Source organism: Rhinolophus sinicus, linkage group LG05, assembly GCF_036562045.2.
Source record: "Rhinolophus sinicus isolate RSC01 linkage group LG05, ASM3656204v1, whole genome shotgun sequence".
Taxonomy (NCBI): domain Eukaryota; kingdom Metazoa; phylum Chordata; class Mammalia; order Chiroptera; family Rhinolophidae; genus Rhinolophus; species Rhinolophus sinicus.
In genome coordinates, this window is record NC_133755.1 from 53,743,217 (window position 1) to 53,754,818 (window position 11,602).

At 38.1% G+C, this 11,602-nt stretch overlaps 1 protein-coding gene across 1 annotated transcript; it reads left to right on the top strand.

Annotated features, from left to right (window-relative positions):
* Positions 1–293: 293 nt before the first annotated feature.
* On the top strand, positions 294–11,292 carry POLE4 (DNA polymerase epsilon 4, accessory subunit). The gene is made up of 4 exons (XM_019750337.2): positions 294–1,263; positions 1,944–2,028; positions 2,690–2,731; positions 10,973–11,292. The coding sequence occupies exons 1-4, from the start codon at positions 466–468 to the stop codon at positions 10,984–10,986; spliced, it is 939 nt and encodes a 312-aa protein (XP_019605896.2). The 5' UTR covers positions 294–465; the 3' UTR covers positions 10,987–11,292.
* Positions 11,293–11,602: the final 310 nt, after the last annotated feature.

Consider the following 11,602-nt stretch of genomic DNA (forward strand, 5'->3'; position numbering starts at 1 on the left):
TCTGGCTGCCTCCCAGGCTTTGGGGGGAAAGACACTTAAAAGTCCGGTTTCACTAATAATATGAAGTGGTTATTTGCCATTTTTATTCTTTTTCTCAAGGAGATGCAGTGTTTTCCAGATATATGTGAAAAGTTATAATGGTAACATACAGAAGCAGCTAGAGAATCCAGTTGTCTTCTATTAAGGCAGACATTAAAGAGACTTTTCTCATTCAATGTTTTAAAAAAAGTTTTGTCATAAAAATGTTATTTACGTAAATATGTAATATATTAGTTATTTTAAATGAGTATTTTAAAACTTTTAATTTCGAACACAATAAATATCAATATAACCTACAGAGAAAGGCTCTTTGGGGTTCTCAATAATAAGAGTGTAAAGGGATCCTGTGAACAAAGTTTGAGAAGCAAAGCTCTGATGCAACTCGTGATTGAATAAATGTGAACGCCTTGTGATCACCAAGACTTCATGTTTTCCAGTCTCTATACCTTTCTGTCTGGACTGAACTTCTTCCATTTCTGCCTGCCAAAATCCTACCCTTCTTTCAAGAGCATCTTGTTCTCCTTGAAGCTAATCCAGATTTTACGGCCTCCTGGACACCTTCCTCCCCGCACGGTGGGCCTTCCGGGGACCTCCCTCCGGCACTTGCCCTTCTCAGCCTTGGGTATCACTCTGCGTCGACTAAGACTCTTGGCAGGCTGGTCTGGGTTCTTCCGGACTTGGGCGCTCCTCACGGAACCAGCGCGTCCCAGCCACCACGTTCACCAACTAAGGGGCGGTGCCTGGGCACAGCTAGGCCAGACGGCGCCGGAGAGTCACCAGGAACAGCAAGGGAAGCAAGCCATTGCAGCCAGTGGCGGGGAGGTGCGGCGGGACCCACAAAGACCCCACGCCTCGCGCGGTTCCTCACTCGCCCGGACTCCCGAGAACGTCTGGCTGGGCGAGGGGCGTGGCCACGCGCCACAGGGGCGTGGCCTCCAGCGCGCACGAGGAAAGGGGCCGGCGCCACATGCGCGCGCACAGCCGGCGGCCGCGCGCAGCAGACTCGGAGCCCGGATGGCAGCGGCGACAGCTGGAAGCGGGACGCCTCGGGAGGAGGAGGGCCCCAGTGGGGAGGCAGCGGCCCCGCATCCTCAAGCCCCTACGAATGCGCCCGGGGCTCGTCTCTCGAGGCTGCCTCTGGCGCGAGTGAAGGCCTTGGTTAAGGCAGACCCCGACGTGACGCTCGCAGGACAGGAAGCCATCTTCATTCTGGCACGAGCCGCGGTGCGGCGGGAGCGTGAGGCGCACAAGGAGGAGGGCGGGGAGCGTGGCGAGGGGCGGGGCTTAGTGGCGGCGTTGGGGAGGAGGAGGAAAAGGAGGGTCTGGGCGGGGTGTGCGGACGCTCGGGAGGTGAGGTGCTGGGGCTGGATGGATTCTGAGACGTGAATGTATGAAAGGAAGACATGAAAAGGCCACATACAGGAGTTGTATTTGTTAACACACCTGCCTCATCATGAGGTCCTGGACGACTTTAATTTGCATCTGCAGTGTCTAACAGAACTTGTAGGAGTCTCAAGTGAATTAGTGGGGTGCATTTACAAGTGAGGGAGAAGGGACGTGTCATGGGCTGCTGTGGGAGGGGAAGGGGGAATAGACCTTTATGAAGTCCAGGACAAGCTTCAGCTTCCCTGAGAACCTCCCCGCACATCCGAGCCCCCTTTCACTCCCTCCCCCCCACTCACAAAAAGAACTGTGCTAGAACCCTTTGATACAACAGATCCTCGAATGTCTTCGTTTTTGTTCAACGTTGTTTCCATATATTGATTGATGAGATGCCATAGGAACTTAATTGTTGTTTATATCCATTAGTCTAAGGTAAAATTGGTTTCATTATATGGCGTCCTTTCACTTCAAGTCGCAGAACCTATTGTGGATGTTAAGTACATCTCTTGTTTGCTTCATAGGAACTGTTTGTGGAGACCATTGCAAAAGATGCCTACTGCTGTGCTCAACAAGGCAAGAGGAAAACCCTGCAGAGGAGAGATTTGGGTAGAGTGTCACTGTGGTATCTGGCGTTGGGGGCAGACGGGAGGGCTGGGTGAGGCTTTCCCTTCATTGGTTGAGAAGGTGTCACTGTAAGATGAGACGTGCTGCAGGGTCTCTGTGGTGTTTTCTGTTGGACTGCCACAGTGCCAGAAAGCCCTATCTTTAGATTCTCTATGCTTTGGGTTGCTGGAGGGTGGTGGGACAAAGAATGAAAGGCGTCTAGCTGTTGCCAAAGCTGACTAGACTCCTTTATGCTTTGCCGTGTTATACCAGGCTTGACATTTCTTTTTCCTCTAGAAACTGGGGGTTTGATTTCTGACTCTTCTTTCTAGCTGGTAACTTTCACATATGTGTAAGCTTTCGTATACTATATTCTCACTTTCCCTGCTACATTGCCAAACTCTTTTCCGATGACTTTCAGAGCAAAGAGATTCCCCTCACTGAACAGTATTTGCCCAGGCTTTTCTTACTCTGCTAGAGAGACAGCTGATATGTAAGATTTGGTAGTGGAGTAGACATGGATCTCAAAGTAGCAAAGGGACAAATTTTATAATTGTCCTGATTTGCATAAAGCCTCATGCCCTTCCCTGTCTGGGTTGTGCTTTTGGGGGGTGATGTCCAAATGACCAGAGGTAATCAGGTGTCCTTTTACCTTGTGTTTCAGATAATGCGATAGAAGCTGTGGATGAATTTGCTTTTCTGGAAGGTGAGTTCTCTATCAGTGAGTAATTGTATCCACTTGTCTTTTCCATGCTAATGATCTGAGTTCAAAACCTTATAAAATGGATGCCTGGTTCTTCCTTGTTTGTGATAATTCTTTCTCTCTATTTTCTGTTAAGATAGGAAAAACTAACTGGCTACATCTGGTGAGATTTATTACAGCATTTGTAACTCCCTTGGTGAATTAGAACTTCTACCTGAAAATTGCTAACTATAAAGAAATGGGAAGGAAATAAAGACCAGTGGAGTTAGGTGGAGTCTGAAGTTTGAGTCCTATTTTGATCTCCATCCCTGGGTACAAATCTTCCCCCCCATCATAATGATAGAGATCAAAGACAGTTGCCGACATTTAAAGGATTACTTCTTGTTCCTTTTTCTCCTTCAACAGTCTGTGTTAAGTCATTATTTTGCTGCAGTGAGATTCTGTACTTGCCTGTGTCTATTTGTTCTTAGAAATTTTAGATTAACTCATGTGTGCTAGCTAAATCTTGTCATTGAAATAGCAAGTATTTGAAATACATCATTTTAGCTACCTTCTCTCAGCACTATTTCTGCTACTTAATTCCCAGTTCTGATTAGTTTACTCTTCCTTATACTACTCTGATTGAATGGTTTTGTGAAAGCCAGGCACCTTCATTTCATTCTCATTTTCACCATACCAAGGTGTTCTCATTACCTCCTCAAAACCTCATTACCTTCAGAAATCTTTTCTTGATTTATTTCATTATTTTTATGCCTTTGTTTTGCATCTCTGTATCAATCCCAGCTCCTGGCCCTTTGGATATATTCTTTTAAATGTTTTTAAAGATACATTCCCATGATCATCTTCATATATTTTCTTCATTTTTAGATCATTCTTAAGCCTCTCTTTCTGCCTACTCATTTTTCTTAAAAATAACTTGTTAGCTGTCTACCTAAGGCAGACAACTTCTTGTGACTGACTTCTTATAAGTTCTCCAATCAGAAATGTTGCACCCTACTCTACCTGCGCACTTTAAATTACCAGTTCTTTAAAGAGGTGATCAATATGACTAGATTTGTATTTTAAAGACATAATGCTAGTGCCCTGTGGATCATAAATTGGAGGGTGCCAGGAGTAGAAGTGGAGAGATCTTAGGTAGTTTTCCGCTCTAGCTCCTCCCATGGCATGATGCTTAGCTTGGATTTTAAAAAAATGACCATTTATTGAATGGTGGAAATGTTCATTTTCATCTTCCAATCCAATGATCTCAGTAGTGGACCCCTCTGCTCTATCCGAATACAATAAATACACTGGTAATTAGAATTTTGGCCCTGTGACTACAGTCCGTATTATATTGTACCTTGTAAAATAAGTTTTGTGTCCTCAGTACGTGTTTTAAGTGGGAATCGTCTTTTTCTCTTTTAATAAAGGCAGTATATAGCCATGCTTAAAAATAAAATAGTTACCTAATGGTTTATAATGAAATGCAACTGCTGCCCCTCACCCTTGTGTTGTTTCTGTTTTTAGCTTCAGGTGGTTGCTTATATTTCTAGACAATAAGCTTCCTCCTTGGTTTACCAGCTACAGATGTTAATCTGTTGATTTCCTGCTATGGTAAATGAAGATTTGGCTAACCTATACTACCCCATAAATCTCTTCCCTCTTTCTGTTTTTTGGTAGTTGTATCATTTTTAGTTCCTTTGTTATCTTTACAGTTTATATAACATACTAAAATATCTATGTTTTTGTTGAACTCAACTCTCAACATATTTTTTGTCTTTCCACTTTATAAGGTATAACTATTAGTGCATCTGTCCCTTTCCTGTTTTTAGCCCACTTCTAGCTTTCCCTTTGTGTCATATATACTTGTACTTTGACATTGGCAAGGCTGATATCTTATCACAATTAAATCTTCCTTCCTTTATCTGTAGGTTGAGTGTAGAAGTTGAAAAACAGTACCGTAAATAGTCTTTCTCTACCTTTTCTGTCCCTTAGTCCCTCATACAGACCCCTCACCTCACCTGCAAATGTTGTTAGGCTCTTGTGTAATCTTGATATTTTATGCATATATGCGTATATATGTATATTCTTTTCTAAGCCTTTCCTTATGAACTTTTAACACAAAGAACAAATGCAAAGTCAATAAATAATAAAATGAACACCATTGTAAACACCAAGTAGGCCAAAAGATAGAATAGTGTCAGTCCCCAGAAGTTCCATATATATTGTTTCTTTATCACATCTTTTCAGGCCCTGCCCTGACATAACTGTATCCTGACTTTGGTAGTTACTTCCTTGATTGTCTTTATAGTTTACCACATGAGCATGTATCCCTAAATACTAGGGTTTAGTGATATCTTTTCTTTCAACTTTCTATAAATGAAACTAAACTATGCATTCATTGGTCAGCACCTGGCCCTAGCTGTTTTCTTTAGGTTAACACATTTTTGAGGTTCATCTTTGTGGTTGCACATGTCTCTAGTTCGTTCATTTTCTTTGCTGTATGGCATGCCATTCATTGTGTGACAATAGCACAGTGGAACTATTTTAATGTGGATATTTGCATAACTTTTTTTTTTTTTCTATTATGAACAATTTGCTGTGAACATCCTTGTACATGTGTCTAGGTGTGTGTGTAGAAAATTTCTGGGACATAGGATATGTATATATCCTTTTTGTAGGTACTGCCAAATGTCCTGGATATCTGAGTCATATTTCTACCAACAAGCAGTATATGGTAATTCCCATTGCTCCTCATTCTCACCAACAATTGGTGTTATCAGAGTTTTGACTTTTGCTAATCTGGTAGGAATGTAATTGCATTGTGGTTTTAATTTGCATTGCCTCGATTACTGGTTACATTGAGCATCTTTTCATGTGCATTTCCATTTTTTGTCGAGGGTGGGTATTTTATTTTTCTCTTGGATATCTTGTCTTTTTCTTAGTAATTTATACTACGTATATAATCTGAATAGGAATTTTATTCAGTATACGAGTAGCAAATATCTTTTCCTGGTTTATGATTTGGCTTTTTACTCTTTAGGATATCTTTTGATAAACATGAGTTCTTAATTTAAGGTAGTCAAGTCTATTTTTTCCTGTATATAGTGCTATTTGTGTCCTGTTTAGTAAGACATTTTTCCCTAACCCAAGGTCATGAAGACATTCTCCTACATGCTAAAGTCTTTATAGTCTTGTCTGTCATAACACTAGAGTTGACTTTTTGTCTGTCAGATTGAGGTAGGGGTCTAATTTCTTTTTTTTCCCTTCATATTTAGATATCTACTTAGACATATCATTTTCTCTTTAGTGCTACCTTAGTTATAAATCAAGGCTGTTTCTGGGCTTTCTGTTCTCTCATTGATCTATTTGTCTATTCTCATGTTAGTACTACACTGTTTCAAATATAATAGCTTTATCTAAGAGAGCAAATCTTCCCACTTTGTTCTTTAGTGTTTTGGCTATTTTTGATTCTTTGCATTTTCATATATATTTTAGAATATGCTTGTCAAATTCCACAAAAAGGGATACTAATTTGGGTGGCATTGAATCTATAGATTACTTTTGGGAGAAATGATACCTTTATACTAGTGAATCTTCCAGTCCATGAATATGGTATATGTCTTAATTTATTTAGATTTTTAATTTTTTAAATTTTTTTTATTTTACCTGAAAAAGTCTTCACATATATTGTTAGATGTTTTACTCTAAGTACTTAATATTTTTGATGTTATTGTTAGTGGTATCTGTCTAAAACATTTCATTTTCTAAATGTTGCTGGTATATAGAAATATAATTAATTTTTTTATATGTTAATTTTGTACCTAGCATCTTGCTCAGCTTTTATTAATTCTAATGATTTATCCATTGATACTTTTGGATTTACGTAATTATACAGTAATATCTGCCATTAATGACAATTATTTCTTTTTTCGTGCATTGTTGCACTGCCTAAAATCTCCAGTATAGTGTTGAGTAGAAGTGGTGATAGCAAAGGGAAAGCTTTCAGTGTTTTCCCAGTAATTATGCTTACTGTTGGTTGTTCTGTGGAATAACAATGCAAATGTTGCATCGTTTATGAGAGAGATTGACATTTTTAAAAAATACGGTATGTGAGTCTCATGAAAATTAGTTGGAGAGTGTATCCTTTTTATCTATTCTCTGGAAAACTTTTTGAAAACGTAGAATGATCTGTTTGAATGTTTGGTGGAATTCACCGATGAAGCCATCAGGGCTTGGAATTTTCTTTGTGGGAAGATTTTTGATTATTGATTGAATTTTTTTCAGTGATATTAGGACTATTTTGGTTTTCTTTATTTTCTTGAGACAATTCCTCCCTCAACCCCCCAGGAATTACAGTTTTTCTAGAAATTTGTATATTGCATTTAAATTTTCAAATGTATTTGTATGAAGTTCTTCATAGTATCCTTTTATTATCTTTGCAATGTATATAAGGTTTTTATTGATATGCCCCTTTTAATTCTTTGTATTATCAGATCCTTTTCCCTCTTATCCTTGATCATTTTCACTAGAGGTTTATCTATTTTCTTAGTCTTTTCAAAGAACCAACCTTTGCCTTTGTTGATATTCTCTAGAACATATTTTTGTTATATATTTCATTAGGTTCTATGTTATTTCTTCTCTTTTACATTTTCAGTGTTTAATTTGCTCCCCTTTTCCAACTTCATAAGGTGGATCTTGAGTTCATTAATTTTTAGACTTTTTCTGTACTAATACATTTTAAAATATAAATTTCCCACTAGGTTCTGCTCTCACTGTATCTCACAAGTTATAATAGGTAATATTTTTATTATCAGTTAATTTGAAATATTCTTAATTGCTTTTTTGGCCTATGGGTTATTTAGATGAATATTTCTTCATATCCAAACATGTGAGAATTTTATAGTTATCTTTTTTGTTGTTAATGATAATTGCATTATGTTCAGAAAATATACCCTAATATTTCTGTCCTTTTGAATATTTGAAACTTGCTTTATGGCCCCAGTACATGGTCAACCTTGTGAATGTTCCGTGTTTGCTTGAAGAAAAGGTATATTCTGTAGTTACTATGTATAATTTCAAGTTTAGTTATTGCCTAGTTCAGGTTTTCTTTGTTCTCACTGAATTTCTTTTGTCTTCTTATTTCATCAATTCTTGAGAGTTGTGTGTTCAAGTCTCCTACTATGATTATAGACTGTTTCTACTTAAATTTCTCAGTCTAGTTTTCCTTTTTCTATTATGAGATTATGTGATTAGGTATATATATTTTTACATTGTTATGTATTGTGATTGAGTCTTTTATATTTATAAATTGACCATTGTTACTTCTAGTAGTGCTTTCCGCTTTAAAGTCTATTTTGTCTAATATTATTAAAGCTTACTAGCTTTCCTTTTTTACTATTTGCATAGTATGTGTTTTTTCATCTTTTTATTCTTACCTTTCCATATCTTTGTAAACAGTATATAATGTGTTTTCTCTCCATATTTTTTCCTTTTTCTGAGTATAATTTATTCCATTTTTTCCCTCTTATCAGTTTGGAAATTATATACTCTTTCTAGTCTTTTAATTGTTACTCTTCAGTTACTACATGCATCCTTAATTTATCAAAGCCTAATGTTAGTACTTTTCCCCTCAATCTCAACAAAATTGGATCTTAGAATTCATTAACGCCATTTACAAGTCGCTTTTCTGACACACTTATGTTACTGTCATGTATTTTTGTTTTGTCTTTGTCAATCCACTAAGGCGTTATTATTCCTATAATTATAAAGTTAGTGACTTATGGATTTGTCCACATACTACTATCATGGGTCTTCTTTCCTTTCTATAGTTTTGACCCTCCATTTGTGATCATTTCCTTTCTTTCTGAAGTAAATCCTTTAGAACTTCTTTAGTTTGGCTCTTCTGATAGCTGAATGTCTGCCATTTGTTTTGTTTTGTTTTGTTTTTGTATAAACATGCCTTTATTTTACTTACATTGTTGAAAGATGTTTTGCAGAATATAGAATTCTAGGTGGAAAGTTATTTCATCACATTGAAGTTATTCTTTTTTTTGGGTTTCTATTGTTTCTGTTGAGAAGTCATCTGTTCTTATACTTTTGAAGCTAATTCATCCTTTTCACTATATGCTTTTTAGATCTTTGCCTGTGATATTTCTGTAGTTCCATTCTGATATAGTTAGGTGCAGATTTCTTATGTAGTCTGCTTAGGGTTGTTAAATCTGTGGATTAATGTCTTTCATCTCTCCTGGAGAATTCTCAGCCTATTACTGTTCAAATATTGGCTCTACTTTGTTTTTTCTCTCTGGGATTCCTATTAAACATATGTTAAAACTCAACCATAATTGTGTCTCTCCATGATGCATTCTGTGTAATTTTTCTGACCTTGCAGTTTATTAATTCTCTCTTCAGTGGTCTCATCTCTAAACTTTTCTGTTGATTTTTTTAGTTTCACATTTCTTTTCAGCTTTGCAAATTCCCTTTAGTTATTTTTCAGATTTATTTGTGACTTAATTGTTTGTATTTTCTGCAGACATTTTGTAGCTTGTCTTTTATTTTTTAAAATATAGTAAGCACAGTTGTTTTATAGTCTGTGTCCATGGTCTTTTTTTTTTTTTTTCTATATGCCTAGTTATCTCAGTATATTGTTCATTGTACTTGAAAAATTATTTGTTGGATAATTTAAGAACTGTTGATGAAACCTTTCTCCAGAGAAGATTTTCATGTGCTTCTGTAGGGCACCTTAATTTATTTATCAGTGCAGGATCTCCTTAATCCAGAACCAAGATTTGAGGATTCGTGGGCCCTTGTGGTGATATGAACCCTAACTGTAGGCCTGTGAGAGGGCTGATTTAATTCTTTGACAGTGTAGCCATTTGGGGGACTCCAGTTTTTAAGGGGGTGGGACATTTTATCAGACCTTCCTACTTGGCAGACTCTGGGATTTGACTCTTGGTTCGCTGAGCCTGCCAAAATTGTAGCAGTCTGTCAGCTCCATCTTTTGGATTGGCAGATACCCTCAGGTCAGAAGTAGCTTTGAAGGCTGGATTTACTTTGCATTCTTGCCTTTTCTAGATTTTGGATTTGCCTTTTCTTGACGCTTCTTCAATGCCTAAAGGATTTTCTTTTAAAAAACATTTTAATTAGCTTCATCAGTTGAGCTCAGCAGGAATTTGCATTATTGCTTTATTAAGAAAAATAAATTTTGGTCTCTCACTTTGTAGGCTTTCTTTAAATGCCTGGTAATTTTCATTCAACTTAAGAAAGAGTGAATAAAAAGCCTGTTGGAAAGTGTGTGTGTGTGGTTTTAGCCTTTCAGAGTTACTTTAGGATGAACAGGGATGGGACCAGATGTTAGGCTGGTAGCCCCCCAAAGGCCAGAATGCAGAAAGCTTTACTGTGAGGAGCTGGCATTTTCAGAAGCTGTTCTAGTTCTCCAGATAATTCACATAGTTCTTAAGAGAGCCCTCTGATTTCCCTTCCCCCACCCCCAAGTTAGGTTTAAATACTTGTTTTCTGGTAGTGCTTTATGCAAAGTGGCTTGTGGGGTCAGTTGTTTCTCATATAAACCCTTGAGTCATTAACCCATTTAGCCTTGAGTCTCTTTCTATCATTACTGGTGTCTGAATCTGCAGCCTCCCCATGGGTCTCCTAGGTAGATGGGCTCCTACCCTCCTGCAGCTCTCTCTGTATAATATTTCTAGGCTCATTTTTCCTCTGCGCTATTTATAAACATATTTCAGTGAGATTGCTGTTACTCTACTTATTGTTGAAATCTCTTAACTACTGATGGACCCCTCCCCCCCATTCTTTGTTGTAGATTTATATCTTTTTTTAAACCATTTTTCCTTTTGAATGGAATCTTAGATGGAAGGGCATAGAAACTTGTGGGCTCAGTCTCCCGTCTTCAACTGGAACTTCCTCAAAAGATTATAAACTCTTGGTTTAATGAACTTATCTCATGTATTTTGTATCACTCACCCCTTGTATGGTCTCCGTAAATGCTCACTAACAACATTTTCTTAGCCCTTTTCCCACCTCTAATTCTAACTCTCCAGACCAGCATGCTTAATTCCCAACTGCCCACCCTTTGTACTGACAGGTTTAGCTCCGAGGAGCTTTTGGATTGGATTCTTCAAATCACATGTTTTGGTCTTAGAAAACTGCCAATGCCAAAGCAGCTTGCACTTGAACCTTGCCCAGTTTGTTACACTCATCCAGCTCTCGAGACACCATGCTTTAACACATTGCTCTTTGTCTTTTTAGGTACTTTGGATTGATTGCTGAGCTGGGCAGTTTTTGAGGCTTCACCTGCATCCTACACCTAGCTCTCCGCAGGCCTCAGCTGTGAAGACTAGAGTCCTTGGAATGTTGCACTCACACACTTTTCCTGTTCTACCTTCACCTAAGCTGGAATAAACGGAGCTCTCACCTGTTAGTTTTTCTGTGCAAGGTCTCTCACTGCTTATGTCTTCCGTTTGTGGCCTGGATGCAGCTGCTGCTGCACGGCGCAGAGAAAGAAAAGGATTTGTGTAGGTTGCTTAATGAATGATAAAGACCAGAATAAAGGTCGCTGATCAACTTTAGGAGAGTATGTTTTATAGTCTTGGCTTTGTTCTCGCCACCATGACTGGAGAACTACCATGCCCAGTCACAGACCTGCCCCATCTCCCCTCCCAGCCATTCTAAATCCCAATCTTTCCATTTATTTGTTCTTCATTTTTCCAGCATGTCACCAGAATCTGGTTCCAGAATTTACTGGATACCACTTAAGGTCTTCATAAGTTCAGATAAATGTGATCCTAGGTTTAAAAGTAATTAAGAAATTTTAACAGCTTTATTGAGATCTAATTCACATACCAGACAATTCATCCATTTAAAGTGTACATTTCAGTA

Bases quoted from the DNA above. Each gene is read 5' to 3' on its own strand.
- POLE4 (XM_019750337.2), top strand. From the start codon at position 466: ATGTTTTCCAGTCTCTATACCTTTCTGTCTGGACTGAACTTCTTCCAT. The intron at 1,264-1,943 runs GTGCGGCGGGAG...TTTGCTTCATAG, and splicing joins TCATTCTGGCACGAGCCGCG to GAACTGTTTGTGGAGACCAT. The intron at 2,029-2,689 runs GTAGAGTGTCAC...CTTGTGTTTCAG, and splicing joins CCTGCAGAGGAGAGATTTGG to ATAATGCGATAGAAGCTGTG.